The 21,497-nt window shown below is 52.8% G+C and overlaps 2 protein-coding genes across 2 annotated transcripts in view; both read right to left on the minus strand.

The window, feature by feature from the left end:
* Nucleotides 1–21,497, minus strand: part of LOC141919976 (hemoglobin subunit rho) — a 118,228-nt gene that overhangs the window by 68,003 nt on the left and 28,728 nt on the right. The window lies entirely within an intron of this gene.
* Nucleotides 15,377–16,366, minus strand: LOC141920003 (olfactory receptor 52E4-like). The gene has a single exon (XM_074816690.1). The coding sequence runs from the start codon at nt 16,364–16,366 to the stop codon at nt 15,377–15,379; it is 990 nt and encodes a 329-aa protein (XP_074672791.1).

Here is a 21,497-nt window from a genome sequence, read left to right on the forward strand (position 1 = left end):
TCCAGCATCCTGCGCCCGAAGGACCTCACAGCACTGATTTATCTTAGACTGGAAACCTCATAACGGAGTTTCTTTTGGAAAGCTGCGAATTGGGAAGGGGTTGCCGTGGCCCCCCCGGAGCGCCCAGACTCCCCGATGTCTGTAGCATTATTGGGGGGGCATGTCTGTGAGGGTCGGGCTGAGGGGCTGACTCCACACACATTTTGCTGGAGAACCATCTGCTTTTATTTCTTCTCCCCCGGTAGGTTAAATGTGCACACACAAAATTAATTCAGACCCTCCAGTTAACGGGCTCCGAGGCTTTACGCCTGCTTCAGCCAGGTTTATCAGGCCTTTGTCCCATGGGATTTTTAAATTTCCAAGGACTGAGGTCCCACCCCCATGAAGGAGAATTTTCCCTTTATTGTCCAACTGAATTTTCCCCTCTTGCAACTTTCGCACCCATCCTCTTGTCACCGAATCACCGAATCCTTCAGGTTGGAAAAGCCCCTCGGGATCATTGAGTCCAACCCTCAGCCCAACTCTACAAAGTTCTCCCCTACCCCACATCCCCCCACAGCTCATCCAAACGGCCCTTAAACACACCCAGGGATGGGGACTCCACCCCCTCCCTGGGCACCTATTCCACTCTCTGACCACTCTTGCTGGGAAACATTTTTTCCTCATGCCCAGTCTGAACCTCCCCTGTTGCAGTTTAAAGCCGTTCCCTCTTGTTCTGTCACTAATTCCCTGGGAGAAGAGACCAGCACCAACCTCTCTACAATGTCCTTTCAGGGAGCTGTAGAGTGATGAGGTCTCCCCTCACCTTCTCCTCCTCACACCAAACATCTCTGATGACTCTCACTCCATTTTTTCTATAATCTCTTTCAGGTATTGGAAGACTTAACGAGAAACTGCTTTCTCCTGCTTTTTTCCTGGTCCCCTTTCCGAGGGGCACCCCAACCCGCCTGTACGGCTCAGTCACGGTGACTCACACTTGGTACCGAATCTGAAAGGAGCAAATCTTAATTCTGGAAGAAACGGTTCATTAGCATAAGATCCTGATTTATCGCTGTCGCAGCGCTGCCGAGGGGTGCAGCAGGCGCTGTTCCGGCGTGTGTTTGCGCTCTCCTCGCAGCTGCGCTGGGGAGGTTTAAGCCGGTCTATGGCCTCGCAGCACCGCCAGGCCATCACACCCCTCTGAGCATCTCCAGGAGGTGAAGGCCACACGCTGTTAACTGGTGAGCCTCGGGCACGAGGGGGAACCTCTCCAAGGACACTGTCAGCTCCATCTCCTGCGGCCGTCCCAGCGCGGGCAGCCCTGGCACTGCAGAACGTCTGTCTGCGTCCTCGGTCCGCGCAGGGCACGGTCCCCTGAGCGGTGACGGTCCCCTGAGCAGTGACAGTCCCCCTGAGCAGTGATGGTCCCCCTGACTGGTGACGGTCCCCCTGAGCTCAAACCTCCAGAAAGACCCGAAGAGCAGAAGCGTTGCAGGTTTGTGGCGGCTCTGCCGCCCGGAGCTGAAGGGACCCGCGCGCTTTTCTGAAAACCGGCATGTGGAGGAATTTTCGAGCCGAGTCCTGAAACAACGGGGCAGCGAAACGCTTCTGGTCACTTCGGCACATTTCGGCCCCACAGAGCGCGTGAAGACCCGGGAATAACCACAAAATCTGGGGCTTCCAGAGGCGAGTTCTGCGCCAGCTGTGCCCCGCCTGCGGCACCGGCTGCTCGGCGCGGTCCCTCCTGCGCCGCCGCGTCCCGCCCCCCCGGACATCCCCGCAGAGAGCCCCGAGAGCCCCGAGGGCCGGACCGGGCCGCCCGCCGCAGGCCGAGCCCGGAGCTCACGGGGCGCCGGTGCCGGGGCAGAGCCCGAAGGTCCCACCGGCTCCGCGGGGTCACGGGCGGAGCCGGGCGGGAACGGCCCGAGGAGGGGAACGGCGGGTCCGGGCCCGGCGGGGCCGGTCAGGGCGGGGGCGCGGGGGGGGGCGGGGGAGCGGCACGGCCCCGGCAGCGCCTGCGCGGGGGCACGCGGGGACACACGGACACACACGTGCACACACACGCGCGCGCACACGTGCACACACACACACATGCACACACATGTGCGCACACTCACATACACACACGTGTGCACATGCACATGCAAACTCATGTGCATGCGCACACACATGCACACATGCACACACGCGCACACACACACGCACACGTGCACACACACATGCGTGCATGCACACGCACACACACGTGCACACACACTCGTACACATGCACACACACGCACACACACGACGACCCCCAGAGGCCTCAGGACCCTCCCTGCAGCCTCCCGGAGATCTCACACCCGGGAACAGCCCCGCCAGGGCCGGACTCGCACCCGCAGCGCCCCGGGTGCCGCCGGCCCAGCCGTGCTGGTGCCACCCTCAGCGCCACCGTCCCCCGGTCCCTGGGGTTGGCCGGGCGCGGGCTCCTCGCCTGCACCCTCTGCGCCGTCTCCATCGCACAGAGACTGACACCTCCGGCAGCCCACAGACTTCTTCCTCCGCGGGTTGGCCCCCAGCACCCTCAGGATCTCACCCACCACCTTCTGCCCTGACTCCGAGGAGTTGCCTTCAGCCCTTGGCCATCTCAGATGTTTTCCATCCGCTCCATCTGGGCGCCACGTCCCTCCATTGCATCACTGCCGTCTGGAACCTGCGTCACCTCCCCAGCACCAGGACACCGGGTGTCGGGCTGTGGCGCGGTGAGAAGCTTTGGTGGGCTCCACCCTTGGCTTTCCTTCTTAGGCCCGGCCTTCCTGCCGTGCTGGCGCCCTCCCTCACCCCTGCTGCCTGCACCCAGATGTAAGAAAGCCGGTACGGCAGCCCGGTGTGTGGTACGGGCTGGGTGCTGTTAGCCCGGGCTTTGGAACAGACTCGTGGCTCAGCGTCGTGTCCCACGTCACGATTTGGACAATCACCCACGCCACCTCCCAAGGGCAGCTCCTCAAACCCTGTGTGTCTGCACCTCCCCGTCTCTGCTGTCTCCACCGCAGGCTGGTTTGAGAAGGACCTTCCTCCTCTTGCTCCCGTGCCCAGCACTCACCCCTCTGTGCCTCCTGCTCTCAGCGCTCATTTACAGCAAAGACGTTTGAGAGGATGTCCTCCAGGTGTTCTCCAGGCTGCAGCCCTCAACTTCCTGGGGCTTAGGAGGTTCAGGTAGCTCAGCCCAGACCTTTTGGGTCACAGAACCACAGCCCTTCTGTTTTGCTGATCAGGGATATCAATTAAACTCAGACACCAGAGTGAAAAGAGCAGGCATATTTTACTAGAAATAACTAAATAATGTAACAGAATAATACAGAAAACATACAGTAAGAAAAGACAGAATAGTGCACTTAAACAAATAGGAAAATACAGGGTAATGCATCAAATCATTACTACTTGAGAGAGAGAGAGAATAGTGATTAAGAAAGATCCATCACCACTTGCATACGTTACCATCATCCAGATCCGCAGTCGCTGGGGAGCCCCGGTTACAGCGAGGATTTGGAGAACCTTTCCCTGCAAGTGGGAAATCCTACGCGGTGCGTCCACCCGTAGGTGAGGCTTCCAAAGTCGCTGTGAGCGGGCCCAGCCTTATATACCTAAAAATCAGTAAGCCAGAATAGCTGACACCTTTGTTTTAAGCGGAAATATCTGGTTTTCATCTCAGTTAGGTTCCCCCCAGAGCCTGGCCAGGGCTTAAGGGAGAAGCTAAGGGAGTTTCCCTGCTTATCTAGTTAATTTATGAGCAAGGTCACAAGGCCAGACAACTGTTTCCGTGGTCTTGTTATCTTGCTCACACATAAAGAAATATAAGGATACATTCAGGATAGACATGTTTTATGCTGTTTAAACTACATCTTCTATGCATATTTCACTAATGACTACATACAGAGTTAGCAGTTTCAGTTCAGGGCCTGTTGCTCAGGCTTCAGTATTCCCACCTTTTACATCAGAACAGTTGGTTTGCTATAACTTAGTATAATACCTAATAGCACAATGGTTATCAGTTATAAAATGTACAGGATTCATCTATAGGTCAACTCTGGCTTGGGCTTATTGTCCAAGCCTTAGCACTTCACCTTCCTATAACAAGATTGAATTCCACCTTGAACATTGGGACTTCTGGCCCTCCTGCTCCCCGGGGGAGCTGTCTCTAACCGACAGAGGAGAGAGTTCTAGAACAGTCTGTTCCATGGATGGTTTTGTGCTGCTCCTGCCTGGGTGGGTAAGAGGAGAGCAGACAGGGTCTGTGCATCTTCTTACAAGGAAATAAACCCCTGAACTCGCCCGCCCGGCTGTGGAGGGGCAGGGGGCACGTGGCCAAGCAGTGCAGGCCACCATAGAATCACAGAATCATCTGGGTTGGAAAGGACCTTGAAGCTCCTCCAGTCCAACCATGAACCTCACCCTGACCGTTCCCAACTCCACCAGATCCCTCAGCGCTGGGTCAACCCGACTCTTCAACCCCTCCAGGGATGGGGACTCCCCTCCTGCCCTGGGCAGCCCATTCCAACGCCCAACAACCCCTTCTGCAAAGAAATCCTTTCTAAGAGCCAGTCTGACCCTGCCCTGGCGCAGCTTGAGGCCATTCCCTCTTGGCCTGCCGCTGGTTCCTTGGCTCAAGAGACTCATCCCCCCTCTCTGCACCCTCCTTTCAGGGAGTTGCAGAGGGCCATGAGGTCTCCCCTCAGCCTCCTCTTCTCCAGACTAAACCCCCCCAGTTCCCTCAGCTGCTCCCCATCACACCTGTGCTCCAGACCCTGCACCAGCCACGGCCCGGGGTAACCCCGGCTCGGGAGCAGCCGCCCAACTCCGGCAGCAGAGTCAGAGCAGCCAGACCAGCGCTGGCCGGTGTCCCCTGCCCTTGAGACGCCGGGGGCCCGCGCACCCCCACGTGCGAGGAGGGGCTGCACCAGCCGGGGGATACGGGCTCTCCCCCCTCTCCCCACCCCCAGGTTGAGGATTGCACCCTAAGAGCAGCCGCCCGCGACACCCGGGTGACTTCCCTGCGTCGCCGTTGTCAATCCCCCCCCTAACTGGGCTTTCGGTAACCCCGCGTGTCCAGCCAGTCCCCAGCCCCAGGCGGGGCCCTTGGACTCAGCCGTGAGACAACAGCATCAGCTGTATCTCTTCTGCAGTGCGCAGAGCGTTGGGTTCTAACGTGTATTTTATCCCTCCGTTATACTCCTGAGTACTGGGCGATGGGAAACCTACAGCTGGCTGGTACATCAAATCAATGTAAACACAATGAGACTGTGACAAGAGAAGATGAATGTGGGTGGTAAGTTATTAAACAATGTTCCTGTATGATTTCTAGAGCCAGAACCTATTTGTTTATTTATTTTTATTACATTACTTGAGAGGCTGCATTTAAACATTCACTGGCATGCTACCCTGCAAACTGATATCTGTTGCAGCCCGTTTTCTTCTTCTCAGTGGAAGAAACTTCACATTTTATTGCTCAAGATGTTGACTCTGTGATAGCAGCCTTTATGTCTTTAAACAGTGTGTGAAGTGTGTTAAACATGGAACACGAAAAATGTGTTTGAAAAGACAAAATGAAAACTATAGTTATATTGTCTGTTAGGTAACAGATCTGCAGGAAAAGTTGGCCTTTCATTTCATGGAGCACTATTTGACAATATATAAATACATATAATTTGAATCTATATATAAATTAGAATAGAATAGAATAGAATAGAATAGAATAGAATAGAATAGAATAGAATAGAATAGAATAGAATAGAATAGAATAGAATAGAAATATATTTTATATATTATATATAGATATATATAATTTGACAATATATAAATATATACAATTTGACAAAATATAAATTAAAATAGTTTCACACAAAGCTTTTTTAGCCTTTTTTCTCTGAAAACAAGAATGCTGGAAGCATTTCAAGTAGCCCAAAACATCTGATTTCTCTTGCAATCATAAGACATTTCAGCATCGTAAATCATGTTGGTAGGAGAACTCCTCAAGGCCATCTGTAGTAGGTGATTTCACCCTTCTTTCCTTGGATATTTAATATACTTCGGTCAACTCTCTACGATTCCTGGAGGCTGCAGAGGCGTCAGCTGCTGCGCAGTGTGCACAACCACGCTCTTTCTCAGCCCCTGTTGTGAGCCACTGGGGTGTCGCGTCCACGGGCTGTGGTGTCCAACCTCGCCTTCCCCATCAGCAAGGCAGCTGGTGCTTTTGCATTTGGCATTCACCACGTCCCACCTCCCTGAAATAGCAGGAGATTCTGTCCCTGCCCACCTCACATTTGCATCCTGGCGTCAGCTCACGCTAACATATGGTCCATGGAAAGAAAAACAGCCTTTTACATTTGTGAGGAGACATTCAGAATCCGCAGGCCACCTCAGAGACGCTGATGCTGCCCAGCCAGAGCTGCTGGAGGTCGCCTGTCCCTCAGGATGGAGGTAGCTGTTGGAAACTAGAAGCAAATAAACAGTTTGCTTTACTTCTGCTTTCCGACTGCTTCCCTTCCCCAGGGATCCAGCGGTTGGGGTGCTGAGGGCCTAAATCGCTCGGACCACAAGAACCAGGGCAGGCTGCCCGGGCGCAGCCTGGACACCCCCCCCCGCCCCCCAAGCCCCCTGGATAGCACCTGCGTCAATAAAAACATCATTTCCTTGAGGTTTGAGCCGCCAAACCTTGCTCCTCGGTTGGTTCAGCTCACTGCAGACAGCTCTCAGCGGGAGGTACCGGTAGGTGCAGCGATGACCGTGCCAGATGCACGTGGGAGCGATGCAGTGATTTTCCTCGGGAGTGCTGTGCCCCCCCCCCACTGCCCCCCGGAGCCTCATGCCTCGGCCACACGCGGCCAGGCTTTGCTGTGTGCTGCTCTTCCATCTGCAAACACGGATCCCCAGCATTGCACTTCCCCTGCCAACTCCTGCTAATTAAGAAATATATGATTGCCTTGCGTGAAATTAATTTGTCCAGCTTTCTTTGTGTCAAGGCCTGGGTAACCGAAGGACTAAATGTTCCTCTGCCTGGTATAAAGTCCTGAAAACCACAATATTTTTTCCAATAAATCACAGAATCACCGAATCCTTCAGGTTGGAAAAGCCCCTCGGGATCATCGAGTCCAACCCTCAGCCCGACTCTACAAAGTTCTCCCCTACCCCACATCCCCCCACAGCTCATCCAAACGGCCCTTAAACACACCCAGGGATGGGGACTCCACCCCCTCCCTGGGCAGCCTATTCCACTCTCTGACCACTCTTGCTGGGAAACATTTTTTCCTCATGTCCAGTCTGAACCTCCCCTGTTGCAGTTTAAAGCCGTTCCCTCTTGTTCTGTCACTAATTCCCTGGGAGAAGAGACCAGCACCGACCTCTCTACAACGTCCTTTCAGGGAGCTGTAGAGAGTGATGAGGTCTCCCCTCACCTTCTCCTCCTCACACTGAACAGTCCCAGCTCCTTCAATCTCTCCTCACAGGATTTATTCTCCAGGCCCTTCCCCAGCTCGTTGCCCTCCTCTGCACTCGCTCCAGCCCCTCGAGATCTCTCTCGGATTGAGGTGCCCAAAACTGGACACAACACTCCAGGTGTGGCCTCACCAGTGCAGAGCACAGGGGGACTGTCACCTCCCTGCTTCTGCTGGTCACACTATTGCTGATACAAGCCAGGATGCCGTTGGCTTTCTTGGCCACCCGGGCACACTGCTGGCTCATGTCCAGCTGCTGGGCATGGAACATGCAGGAAATTCCTCTTCCCTACAGCATATCAAAAGACAGCCTGGCTTTTTCCATGTCCTTTAGCAGATAGTTAACTAGACCACCCCAAGGTTCTATTTATTATTGTACAACTGGGGCTGTGAGCACAGAGGCAAAGCTGCAGACCCAGCGGCTGAGATGGGAATGCCATTGCTTGCTCGCACACCCGGCAGCAGGCAGCCCCTCGCACAGCAGACGTTCCAGCTATGGCAAATTGAGTCTTACTGCGGGAGGCGACGGCTGCTGGCAGAAATCGCACTGCGCGTTCCGCCTGTCTAAAATCAGGGAAGCTCCTGCTGCAGCGGGTTAATTCATTCCCGTACTTGGCCACCTCTCCCCTTGCAGGCAGGTCTGTGGGCACGGACAAAAGGGATGAGTTTTCAGGCACGGGCTTTTCTCTCCAGGCCCGAAGACAGGCCGTTGGGTCGGTGTGTCTCTGACAAGCGCAGCCGTTTTCCTGGTTTTCTAACCATGTTCCAACCTCGGCCTTGCAGCCTTTCACACAGTCTTTCTAGTCCGAGACAAAACTAATGGAGATAACAAAACTAAATCATATTCTTTTCCTACAAGCGCTTCCGTTTGCAGCATCTCTTTCTGTTCCAGCGTTGCGTGCCCTATGTGTGCCCTGGGCGATGAACTGAACCAGAGGCGGGTGCTCCCAGGGCTGAACCGTCTTATTTCCACAGCCAAGCCAGGCTGATGTAAACCCAGCTTTGGTCAGACACGGCCCAGAGCACTGAGCAGGACAGGTATGCTGCAAACTGAAACACGCCTACAGTTTGGTATCTACAGCAGAAAGTAATTATGGACTAATTAGAAATAGGGCATCATCTGTCTTAGTGTTGGCACAGGACCTGTTCCAATCTGGCAGGTGTCTGAGCGCGTTGGGTTAGGTTGGGTTAGGTTGGGTTAGGTTGGGTTAGGTTGGGTTAGGTTAATACTTGGACTGGATGATCTTCAAGGTCTTTTCCAACCTCGATGATCGCGGGATTCTGGGCGGTTGCGTTCCCACGCGCAGAGCTGCGCGCCTCGCCCAGGGAGCCAGGGCTGGTGTTTCCTGAGGTGTCGTCAGCGCTGAGTTAAGGCCCAGGGTTTGATTTCACCTGAGTTTTGGCCTCTGCTGACTCAAGCCACTAGTAGAGTGGAGATGAAACTGGGTTTGCATTAATTTGCTGAAGCCGTGCTGGTGACCCAGGCACCCCAGGGACGCTTCGTGCCGTTGCTCCGTGGGTCCAGGCTCAGTGGGATCCCGCTGGGGACACCCTGCCAGGCCACCCGCGAGCTTCACTGTCTTGGACAACGCAGATCATTCCTCCTGAACACTTCTGCAGAGGCTGTTCGGTCAGTGACATGGCTGTATCTGCTGGCAATTACACTGCTGCAGGTTCACCAGCTGAAGTTAAAGGGTTTTATTGATCAGCAAAGTGTTGTTTATTCAATTCTCCAGCCATCCAGGAAAATTGCTCCTTTATTATTCTTTAAAGCAGGAACATTCAGGACAGGACACACGTTCCTAAAACAAACCTACTGCGAAATATCAGCCCAGGTTTGATGCGTACATGCCAAGAGATTATTGGGTTTTATATGAAGGTGGCAGACATGCAGAATTTTCAGTATAATTAAATCACAGAATCACAGAATGGTTTGGGTTGGAAGGGACCTTAAAGATCATCCAGTTCCAACCCCCCTGCCGTGGGGAGGGACACCTTTCACTAGAGGAAATTAAACCCAAATTAGTAGTTTGACCTAACGCAACTCAAACATCGGAACCAAAGCCGAATTTAGATTTGTTTTTTACCTCAAAACTATGTAGAATCAGTGATTTCTGGCAAAAAGAGATGCATCATCTCTGTTTTATGAGGGAACAATGCTGTAAATATGCTGTTTGCTGAGTGTTGGAGCACTAGTTTCCTTCTCTCTGGCAGCTTTTGTGACCATGCTGGATCATCTTCACAGCAATTTTGCAAGGTTAGGAGCTAAGTGAGACTTGACTGGTTTTGGAACTGAGATGGTTTCTTTTTTAATTACTTGTTGAGATCTGGGATGTGTAGCGAGACAAGGAAGGTCAGGATCTGCACCAACAGAAAAGAAAGGTATTAAGTGATAAAACAAGAGTTTGGGGGCAGTTTTCATTACAACAGATCAGGCTTAAGGCAGAGCAGCTGCTGGATTTAGACCATTTCTCAGCCGCTTATTTAGCACCGACTGTTCCTTGTGCTGTAGAAAATTTTCAGAAAAAAAGCACTTCTGTGTAATGAAGTGAGACCTAAGCAGCAGAACAGGTGCAATTTAAAGGCTTGTTAGATATCTTTCTTCAACAGCCAAGATCTGAGGTGCCTTCAGAGACTTTTGAGGATCTAAGTCAATCTACATTAGCTGTGGTTTTGGTTATTTCTGGTTTGTACACGGCCACTGACTGCCAGTTGTCCGATCCACTCCGCAGGTGTCAGAGGCCTGTGCACCAGCATTTCAGACTGGTTGAGGGACCTCTGGAGACCATCTGGGCCAACCCCCAGCTCAAGCAGGGCCACCCAGAGCAGTTGCCCGGGACCACGTCCAAACAGGTTTTGAGTATCTCCAAGGATGGAAACTCCGCAACCTCCCTGGGCAACCTGTGCCAGTGCTTGACTGGTGTTTACTCCGGTTTAGGATGAATTTCCTGTATTTCAGTTTGTGCCCATTACCTCCTACCGCATCACCAGACACCACTGGAAAGTCTGTCGCCCCCGTCTTCATTCCCTCCTGTCAGCTCTTTACACACATTGATAAGATTCCCCCAAGCCTTTCCCCCTCCAGGCTGAGCAGCCCCAACTCTCGCAGCCTCTCCTCGTAGCAGAGATGCTCCAGTCCCTTCACCATCCTGGTGGCCCTTTGCTGGACTCAGTCCAGTATGTCCATATCTCTCTTGTACTGGGAAGCCCAAAACTGGGCACAGCACTCCAGGTGTGGCCTCACCAGTGCTGAGCAGAGGGGAAGGATCCTCTCCATCACTGGTCTTCTGGGTCCCAACCCCAGCAAGAGGGAAGGGCTGGCTGAAAGTGTTAACATTGCAGCAAATTGCTCATGAATAATTTTATACCAGCAATATATATAGGTAACAATGTGAATAACAGGAGGAAAATTTAAAAATACAGTGTGCGGCTAGGTCCCATCAGGGTTGATGTGACATTTGCTTACTCCAAAACTCAAGAAGCAGGCACGAAAGGGCCTTTTGGAGAGGTGAACTATGTAGGGAACTCGAGCATGATGGAAGAAGAAACCTCCAAGTATTACTGAGAAAGGACAGCCAAGACACAAGTTAAACTGGAGGAGCTGATGGAAGGAAATTCTGGGAGGTGCCATAACTGTGAAGCAAAACTCGATCATCCACAGTCGTTTTTGTACTGCTAAAATTGAAAACAATAGTTTGTCCACCGCAGGTGCTAGCAAAAAATTAACATCAGTATTCTCGAATAGAGGAGAAAGCTTTGGCTTGCTCTGCAATAGCAGTAAGTGTCACGCCTTCATTGATAGGAAACCAATATTAGCAGAAACTCACCATAAAAAACTCACTGGCAAGAGCAATGGAAGAAAACACTGCAAGGGTGCGATCTGCAAATCAAACAAATGCTGGCGTTGGTTTTTGCAGCCACTGTCCAGACCTTCCGCAGCCTTGCAGCACCTCCACAGCCAGGGAGCATCTGGAACCCGGCAGCTGCCCGTGGAGGGCTCAGTTCAGCTCTGAGAAGACATTGCCCAGCACTTTCTCCCTCCAGGACCAGCACTCCCCCCGTGTCACTCCTGATGTGCCCCTTTAGGTCACAACAGCCGCCCAGGCCCCGTTGGCCACGGCTTTCAACCCCCCCACGAGCCGTGCCCCATCCTGGCCACGCCAGAGAGAACCAACGCGGGATTATACCTTCCCAGGGTTTCTGCTCCCCACCTGAAGCTGGAGTGGATGCAGCCCTGCGGGTCCCGTGCGACCCACCACTCGCAGGACACCCGTGCAGGTATCACCGTGCTGGCCTGCCCGAACACCTTCAGAGGGTGTAAGAACCATTTGTGGAGACAGAGCTCTCACCCCCTCACGTTCCCACCCTCAGCCTCCTGCCCATGCCCAGGTATTTCAAGCCCATGTCTGAATCTCATCAGTATTTCCTATTTTGCCTCCTTTTCCCCTTCCTGCCCCTAACTGCAGTTCCTGGAGCAACTTTGTTCTTTCGGGCAGCCAGGGGGGTTGTATTACACCAGGATACGTATACTAAAGATATCCAGAAGGGCAACGTGCCCCCACCTGTCAAAACTGAAGCCTGGCATGTTTCTAACCAAGCTTTCCTTGGAAGCTTTGCACGTGGCAGTCACAGACTGCCCCAGGTAGCCTCTCTCCACCCAAACCCACACTGAGGAGATGGGGATGCTCAACGAGCCACACTCATCGTTCTCCTCCCCATTTCAGATGAACCGGTGGCAGTACGGGCTGAAAGATGGCCTGAAATATTTCTGTGGTTTCAGCACAGTGGAGGATGCTCAAGCAGCAAAACAAAACATCTCCCTTGCAAGCCACGGAGGTGGAGCCTTAGCTACAGGCTGTCAGGTTCCCTTCTGAACCAGCCTGGCTCTGCCCTTCCCTGATTTGCAGCACGCTTTGTGCAGTCAGCCCTGTGTATAAGTGGAAGATTAGGAATGGCAAAATTATTCTTACTGCATCTTAAGCAATGCTTGAATGAGACTGCTTCTTCAGGCAAACATTCTTTATGGGTATTTAAGCTTGTAATCATTGTCACTTTCAAGCTAAAGGCAGTTAAAAGTTAAAAATACACCTTTTTCATGTGACTTTCTGCACAGAAAAAAATACAATTTACATAGTGATTGTCAAGGCAAGGAGAGGTTTGGCCCCGAAGAATCTGGCACACCACCACCAGACACGCTGTGTTCTCAGGAAGGTGAATTTTGGAGCAGCGGGGAGGGCGAGGGCTAACGCCTCACTGGAGGAACAGCGCTTGGCTGCAGGAGCAGGGGCTTTCCAGCACAGTTTTGCAGACGCGTTTCATCACTTTTCCTGATGCAGTCCGCTTGTCATGTTCCTGCTTTAGCACATATAAACCTAAAACCTGAATTGTGGAGTACAGATCTTTTTTGCACCCTTAGCCCGTGGCCACTAAGGGTTTAGAAAAAGAGACTTTACCGTGAAAGACCTTAATCCCATTTAGCTTTCTGCAGTGAGGCTTGATATACCTGAGGCAAACCGCTTAACCTATCTTTGTTGCTCAAAATGAGAATAAATAACGCTTGTTTCCTTCTGCCTTCATAAACGGGCAGGTTCATAGAGACTGCAAACCCTCCGGGTCTCTTGTTAGGTGACTGTGGGGTAATTTGGACGATACAGCCATGATTTCTACTGTAACATTAAGCAGCTGCCATTAAATGAATGATAAAGGAATGATGAATTAAATACCCATTGCTGTAGAGAGAACAATAAATCATACACGCACCTGCTACTGGAAGCTGCTCTGACTTGGAGCATTAGCCTTCCGATTCCTAACAGCCACCTTTAAACAGGTAACATGGGTCATAGTTTTTATTTATAATTTCTTCATTAAATAACAATCCCGTGAATTCCTCTGAGTAACAAGAAATTAAGTCAAGCTACTGAAAGAAAACTACTATGTTCGACCTTAGAACGGCATTAAATATTTTTCGGTTATTTTTTTAGATAGAGTAACTCAAACAAAAAAGGGTATTTTAGCAACAAAAGCGCTGCCGGGAAACGCGATCAGTCGTACAAGTCACTGCACCAGGCTGCCCCGAGATGCTCGGCAGCTCCTGTCCAAGCCTGCGGCTCCGCTTTGGGCAACGCGCTGCTGATTCCTCCAGCTCCTGTTGCAAAGCGACGCCCAAGAGATTCCTAAGCTCTTGGCCAGACACCCCAGGAAAGCAGCAGCTCTGGAGCAAGAATATTTTTAGGATTTGATAACAATAGTAGTTAATCTCTACTTTCTAGATGCCAGCAATTCCTCTAACCTGTGAATTCATCCCTGAAATGGAAGACCCGTGGCCCGTAGAGGTTACACATCATTCTTTCGAATAGCTTGAAACTGCCCTCTCCCTTCGCATGGGTCCGCGCAGCTCTGCCTCGCTGCTTTTGCAGCACCACAACCAGACACCCGGTGAGGGGTTACCCTGAGCCTGTCAAAAGTGTCTCACCCACCCTCCCTTACCGACGTGCTGCCAACACAGCGAGGGACGCGGGGACACCTCTGCCTGGCGACTGCTCTCAGCTAAAGGCAGCAAGGTTTGCTGTTGGACCGGCAAGAAAAGGTAAGGGGAGGTTTGGCCCCGAAGAATCTGGCACACCACCACTGGACAAACGGGAAACTGGAAACAAACGGGAAACTGGAAACGGAAAACAAACGGGACTGTGGTGACACTGAGTGCCAGCGGTGCCGGCACGTGCCACCAAAGGCAGGACACTTTGCTGCAGCACTCAGACTTCCAGGGGTGCCGTGCAGCTGCACCCTGAAATGAATGGCCAGCACTGAGCCCCCCGAGGAGCTGGTGGGGTCTGTGCATCAGCAGAAACATCTGGTTAGCAACAAACATCTGGACGGGATCCTCTATTGGGGTGACGTTTTCAAGATGCTCATTTTTCGCCGCAGAAAGGGTGTCTGGTACCTCGGTGGCCTCGCCGGGCTGTTCCCCTCCCACCGAGCACACACCTGGGAGAGGGGCCTGGCTGCATCCCCTCGGCCTGGCCGCGGCTCCCTCTTCCAGCCCCACAGGAGGTGCAGGTTCAGCCCCAGGGCCGGGGATCATCACCCTCCTGCGCTTTCCCGCTGCAAGAAAGCAGCTCGTCTTTCTCTGCAGCTGTGATCCCACCTCATCCTCTCTTTCTGTCTGGCTCTGACCCGTCACTGAGCTCTCGTCCCCTCTTTAAAAAGGGCAGCGCAGCGGCTTTCTCATAGGGGCAGTTTGGGGGGGGGGGGTGCATGAGGACGGGACACTCAGAGCACTGGGAGGGTTTTCCTGAGCAGAGAGTGGCACTTCTGGAGCCAAAGGACACCTGATCTGATGCCTCTCAAGCATCCCCCTCCTCTATTATAACCTATCTTATTGAAAAATAAATAGTTTTGGGAACAGTTTTTCACCCTCGTGTTTACTCAAAGTATGGTCAAATCATACATTTAAGGAATAAAGAGAGCCCGTGCCTGCTAACGTGCAACACTTGTGTTTATTTCTGTGTTATTCCTTTTGGAGACATTTTCAGTGCTATGAATTTTAATAAAGAAGTGATTCCTAAAACAATTGAACTCCCTGACACAGCTGTGATTCGGAAGAAGAAGTTCATTACACGTCGTTTCACCCAACTCCAGAGAAAGCGGCTGAGATGGAGAGTTCCTGTCACCTGCAGTGAGAGCCGCCTGCCTCCACCTCCCAGGGGATTTCCCACGGGTGCCATCCCTGGGGTAGGGTCTCGTCTCTTTGATCACCCACCAGTTAGAGGTCCTGACTTTTGTCTTACATTTTCTAGAAATTGCTGGGGAAAGTGATGCGGGGATGTCGGGTGTTCTGTCTTTGACCATGATAGCAGAAGACTTAAGCATGTTGCCTGAGACAGTGCAAAGAGCATTTGGGGTGGGGAGCCTGGAGCCCCACCGAGGTGTTCATCGCTTTCTGATGGTGCCACCCCACTCCTGTTCTTGCAGCAAACGACTCTTGGGGCAGATGAACACTTTCACAACCCTCTCTTTTATCTGTTGTGTCCGCACACCGTACACGACGGGGTTCAGCAGCGGGGGGAAGAGCACGTAGAGGTTGGCCAGCAGAATGTGGACGTGGTGGGGGATTTCCTGACCAAAGCGATGCGTTAAAACGGTGAAAAAAGCAGGAACATAGAAAAGGAATATAACACAGACGTGAGAGCCACAGGTGTTGAAAGCCTTATGACGGGCAGTCCTGGAAGGGAGTCTGAATAATGCCAGGAGAATTAGGACATAGGAGACAGCAATGAGTACGACATCCACCACTATGGCTGCAATAGGCACTGCGAGGCCATACAAGACGTTGACGGAGATGTCGGCGCAGGCCAGGCGGGCGATGCCCATGTGCTCGCAGTAGGTGTGCGGGATGACCTTGTGCCCGCAGAACGGCAGCCGCTTCAGAAGAAACACACAAGGGAAAATGATGCAGAAACTTCTCAGTAAAGCCACCAGCCCGGTTTTGGCAACGGCCGAGGGGGTCAGCACCGCCGCATACCGCAGCGGGTAGCAGATGGCGACGAACCGATCCAACGCCATGGCCAGCAGGATCACTGACTCCGCCGAGAAGCTGAAGTGCAGGAAGAACATCTGGGTCAGGCAGGCACCGAAGGAAATCTCCCCGGCGTTGAACCAGAACAGAGCCAGCATCTTGGGCACAGTGGTGGTTGACAGCACCAGGTCGGCGACGGCCAGCATGGCCAAGAAGAGGTACATGGGCTGGTGGAGGCCACGCTCTGTCCTTATGACAAAGAGCACAACACCATTTCCCAGCAGGATCGCCAGATACATGGAGCAGAATGGGATGGAGATCCAGACGTGCAACTTCTCCATGCCTGGGATGCCAGCCAGGATGAATGCTGCCGGCGTCAGGCTGGTAAGGTTGGACCGTGGCATGTTTCACCTGAAAGCAAAGACACTGCAGAACATTATTTTAGATGCTTAAGCTCTTCCACCACTATCAAATGCCTTGTATCGCCTTCTCTGATCTGCTAATGGCCACAGCCAGAGGTACACACCTGAATTATGAAGACCCATGGTGTGCAATATATTGCACCGTGAACTTAGATTCCCATGATGTGTAAACGGCAATGCCCAAATTTTCTCCACACTTGATTTTAACATGACATAAGTGTATTTTTCTTCCAAACACTTCCCCTTAGAGCAGAGTGAATGGAGACAGAATCAACCTCCATTGCACAAATACCTTAAATTGATGTTCTGCAAATCCAGAGTAGAAGGAAGAAGTCAGGCAATGAGAGAGGAAAGGTCAGGTGTGTGCAGGGATGCACAAGATGTTCTCAGACATCAGGAACTGCAGAGGGGATAATTGGGAGTTTTGAGGTACCTGGACTCACACTAGGCTAGAGAACAGAGTCAGCTCTAGGTTTGAAGTTGGCTGCTCATGTTCCTTCCTGTCCTGATCCAATATCAGGGAGGGTTCTTAAACGATCCCAAGAGCGAGATGAAGACACAAACAAGGTCAGGTGCTGCACAAACCTTATAAGCTTTATGTCACGAAATAACTGATAATAGTGATAGGACAGAAGGAAGAAGAAAGGAAAAATCAGCATTCCTTAAGCAAGCCAACAAAAGAGATGCAGCAATGCTGGTTACCACCACCACGAGTCTAAGGGCGTCCTGACGGCCCGGTCCCGGTGCAGGCAATGGGGAGAAAGCAAGCGAAAAGCTTTGGCAGGCGAAAAACTTTGGCAGGCGAGAGAAAGAAATCTGGGCAGGCGATGGAGACAGAGCCAGCTGCCCAGGGGGGAGCACACAGCCCCTTTATAGTTGCCACCATCAGTTCGCTGGTTGCCACAGAGCTCATTTGTATATTCACCGCCCCACGTTCCCCATGTGCGTATGCCCAGGCGCCCACAGTGGTACTGGGGGGGGGTGTCGGCCATCAACGCCTTCAGCCCCCACAGGTCCCCCTCACCCCTGCGCACACCCGCAGCTTGAGGGGTGGTGTTCCAGCTCCGGGCAGATTTCATCCTCCCAGCCACAGCAGGTGGAGGCCCGGCCTGGGAAATGGTGCGGTGCGGAAACAGGCAGCTGCCATCGGCTGACCGGCTGGGGGGGCAATGGTGTAACAGTGGTGCCAGGACAAAAGGGCTGACACAGCCCCTCAGACCAGCCTGCGGCTCGTGGGGGGCAATGGTGTAACAGTGGTGCCAGGACAAAAGGGCTGACACAGCCCCTCAGACCAGCCTGCGGCTCGTGGGGGGCAATGGTGTAACAGTGGTGCCAGGACAAAAGGGCTGACACAGCCCCTCAGACCAGCCTGCGGCTCGTGGGGGGCAATGGTGTAACAGTGGTGCCAGGACAAAAGGGCTGACGCAGCCCCTCACGCTGCCTCATCTCCAGACTGCCCTCTCCCTTTCCTTCTGGTTCCGGGACCCAGTTCAACCTGCTTTGCACCTCGCTGTCAGTGCAAATCCAGCAGAAATAAAATTTAACCAGGCACTTGGAGAGGTGTTGGTGTCAGGGGAAAACCTGTGCGAGATGGAGTTCCCCCAGCAGACAGAGCAAGGGCCGCGCCGCTGCCCTGGAGAGGTCCAGCAAGCACCGGGGGCTGCAGCAGACCCAGACCCACACCAGTTAAAATGGGCTGTGACTCCTTCCAGCAGCTTCTGCAATAACAGTCAGCTCCTAAATATCAAAACTCAAAATAGGAATTACCCATAACACAGCCGAGATGAGAAAGTGATGTGAGTACTTAAAAACAAAGCTGTGAGGTTGCTGCATACCAAACTACTGCCTCCACGGACGAGAAAGCAATTGTATTTTAAACAGCAGATTTGCTTCCCTGTTCACACTCAGTGAGAGACACATTGCACATCTGAAATATCCTGAACCAAGAAAGTCCAAGGAGCCTGCTCCATAGAAACAAAACATGACAGTGGAATGGCTTTAAAAATAAAATTAGTCAAAATAATAACTATCCCATTCTGTAAATGATTTAAAACAATTCAGCATAAATATTGCCTGAAATAAAAAAATATGTGATGTATTAACAGACAAAATATTCTTCATGCTGATAGCATGTATCTTTTGTGCTGTCATACAAAAGCTCGTCAGCGCTTGCAAAATGCAAATATTAAACTGCGAGTAAAGAAGGATCCGCTGCAGCCGCAGGCGGGACCCCAGCGCAGGCAGGAGCTCTGCACCAGCGGTGCCTCGCAGCATCGGCCCCCGTCCTCCAGAATCCAATTGCCGCTGTAGAACCGTGGTCCTAGAGATGCAGCTCTAAGGATGCATCTCCTGCAGCTACCCCTGGGCAGCCCCCTGGATCCTTCTCTCCTAAAATCTTTTAATCCTAATTTAAACTAAAAGCTACAACCTAGAAAAACAGCCACATTGCTCCAGAGCTGCCTGAGGATTACAGAAAGGTCTGCAGGAGTCTGCGGGCATCCCTGCAGAAGGCTTCAGCTGCGAGCGCCTCGGGTTTGCCCAGCACATCCTAGCAATCCCAGCAATCCCAGCAATCCCAGCATATCCCAGCACATCCCAGCAATCCCAGCACATCCCAGCACATCCCAGCAATCCCAGCACATCCCAGCACCAGGGCTCTGGTCGGGGACGTGGCTTCCCAGCACTGGAGCCCCCCTCGCTGCCACCCCGCGGGGGCGGCCTCCCCCACAAATAATCAGCTTTCAGGAGAGCGGCTGGGGAGACAAAAACGGGGTGGGAGGAAAGGTTTCGCTGGTGATTCATTGTCTGCTAAGAGAATGAAAATAAAAGAAGAATTTCCCTCGCACGGCCCGGGCACGGCGGCAGCTCTCCCGCGGGACCAAGATGCGGGATGCTGCGGGCTGCCGGCACCCGCTGCGGTGCCCCCACCGGCTTTGCCTCCGGGTACAGCACCCCGTGAGGGGTTTAATCCTGCCTGCTGGTGCTGCCCTGCCAGCTTTACCTCGGCAAGCCCGGCTCTCAAAACGCCCTCAGTTAGAGTGGCTGATCTCACTGGCTCTTTACATCAGTATCGTTAACGGGGAATTCGCCATCTCTGCGCCAGGCTCGCAACGATCCTTCTGGCCCCGAATCCACAACGCAAAGACCCCCCCAGGTCCCTGCCCCTAGGAGGGTCCCCGGCCGCGCTGGGGCAGGGGCTGCGGTGCCGGAGCCGGGGCAGTGGGGGCCCTTGCACCGATCCCAGAGGGTGGGGGGAGCACTGTGCCCCGCTCAGCAGCTCCCTAAGTGCCCTCCAGGCGAGGAGACGTGCCCTGGGATGTCATCCAGCCCCCTCTTTGCCCCCACGAGCTGTAATCGTGCTGCTCCCTGCAGAGGCACTCGCAGGTCCCTGGCGCGGGGCTCTGTGCCCCCCCGGCCTCCCTTCCCTCCAAGCACACCATCACACCCGCGTGGCTTTGCATCTCCCGTCCCCGGGGCCCTGGTTGGACTGACGTGATGTAGCTGCAGGCTGTGGCAAGACACAGGCAAGCTTTGGAAAAAATGGTGTGATGAGTCCTAAAAAAAGCCGTCTGACTTCTCAGCAGCGCCGAGCATCCAGGCGTCCAAACGCAACGCAATTTCTTTTGCAAATATCTTAGCACATATGTATAAATAGCAATCCATGTTTTGAGTAGATTACTGAGCATGATACATAACACTCCTGGTGATTAATGCAATAAAAGGAATTTGGAAGAGTTTCCCCCATAGCAATGAGAGAGGCAATTCATGGGCTGGGCTCCTCGAGGGGATGGGAGGGAGAGTTTGGGGCTTAGGACCCCTCCTTGGATGAACGACTGGACGTTTCCCCCAGTTCCCAGGTCAGTCGGTGACCACCCCTCCCTTCAGCCCCTCAGGAATCTCACCAGACACAGGGCTAGAAATAAATTAGCTTGGAGGAACTATTTTCTGCAGGCTGAATCATTTCAGTACACATTAGCCTCCAAGCAGAGGCAGCTGTGGATGTCACAGGCTCAGCAGCACGCCCACACCTGAAGAAACACAGGAAGATTTTGACCATGAAATATAAAAAAATTCCACAAGAGCGATGGTGGAGCACAGCATTCACCACACAGCAAACCCCCAAGGCACAAGTCCCACTGTGCCAAGGCCGGTGTAGGATGGCTACACAAAATAAGACATGATATGCCAGAGCTGCGGGCCAGCGCAGGCTGCCCAGAGAGCTGCAGGGGGTGGATGCTGCAGCGGCTTCGCTGCTCGGGGCACCTAGAAAAGCACCGTTAGTGCTGCCGAGGGTGACACGGAGCAGATGATATTCATCGCCTTGGCCAGGCGGGAGATGTGTGCCGGCAATCGTCCACCGCCGCTGCCCGTGCCAGGGAAGGAGCGGGTGCCAGGGAACACGGCTGGGCACCGAAGCTCAGCCAGCTGCAGGAGGAGGTGGCACAGCATCTCCCGGGGAGCCTGCAGCCAGGGCAGGCTCACAAGTGACCCCCAGAGCAGGAGCTGGCAGTGCCCAGGGCTGGACCAGACCCTGATCTGGGGGGGTGAGCAGCCAGACACAGGCTCTTCTGGCCTGCCAAGCTCCCAGTGCCCATGTCTGCAGGCACCCAGGCACCTTTAAAAAAGCCCAGCTCCCAGGGGTGAGCACCCAAGAGAGCTGAAGTTCATCACCCCGGCTGCCTTCACGGACAAGGAGGAGAGAGCAGGACGTGAAAGCAGCGGCAGAGCTCGTGCTGTCCTCAAGCACAAGTGGCCCTGACGCTCCCCACGACACCGGCTGCAAGGGGTCCTCCAGCAACTACCAAACCACACCAAATTCCTACACAGGAGCGGAACAAAGTCAGGAGTTAATTTTTATGGGAAAAAAATAGCACAGAATCTTAAAATACCAGGTTGGAAGGGACCTCAAAGATCATCTTGTCAAAGATTTCTTGGCAAAAAAGGCGAAAAAAAAATCTACATTGAGTGATTTCTTCATGTGTCATGAGTTCCTGCTAGGTTTACCAAAATATTTATAAGGAAAAAAGGTAAAAAATGTGTGTTTAAAGTGGCAAGTTACTTTAACACTTTTTCATAACTGAAACCTTATAACTGCTTAAATTTGAAGCACAAG

This window comes from Strix aluco, chromosome 2 (genome assembly GCF_031877795.1).
Source record: "Strix aluco isolate bStrAlu1 chromosome 2, bStrAlu1.hap1, whole genome shotgun sequence".
Lineage (NCBI taxonomy): Eukaryota > Metazoa > Chordata > Aves > Strigiformes > Strigidae > Strix > Strix aluco.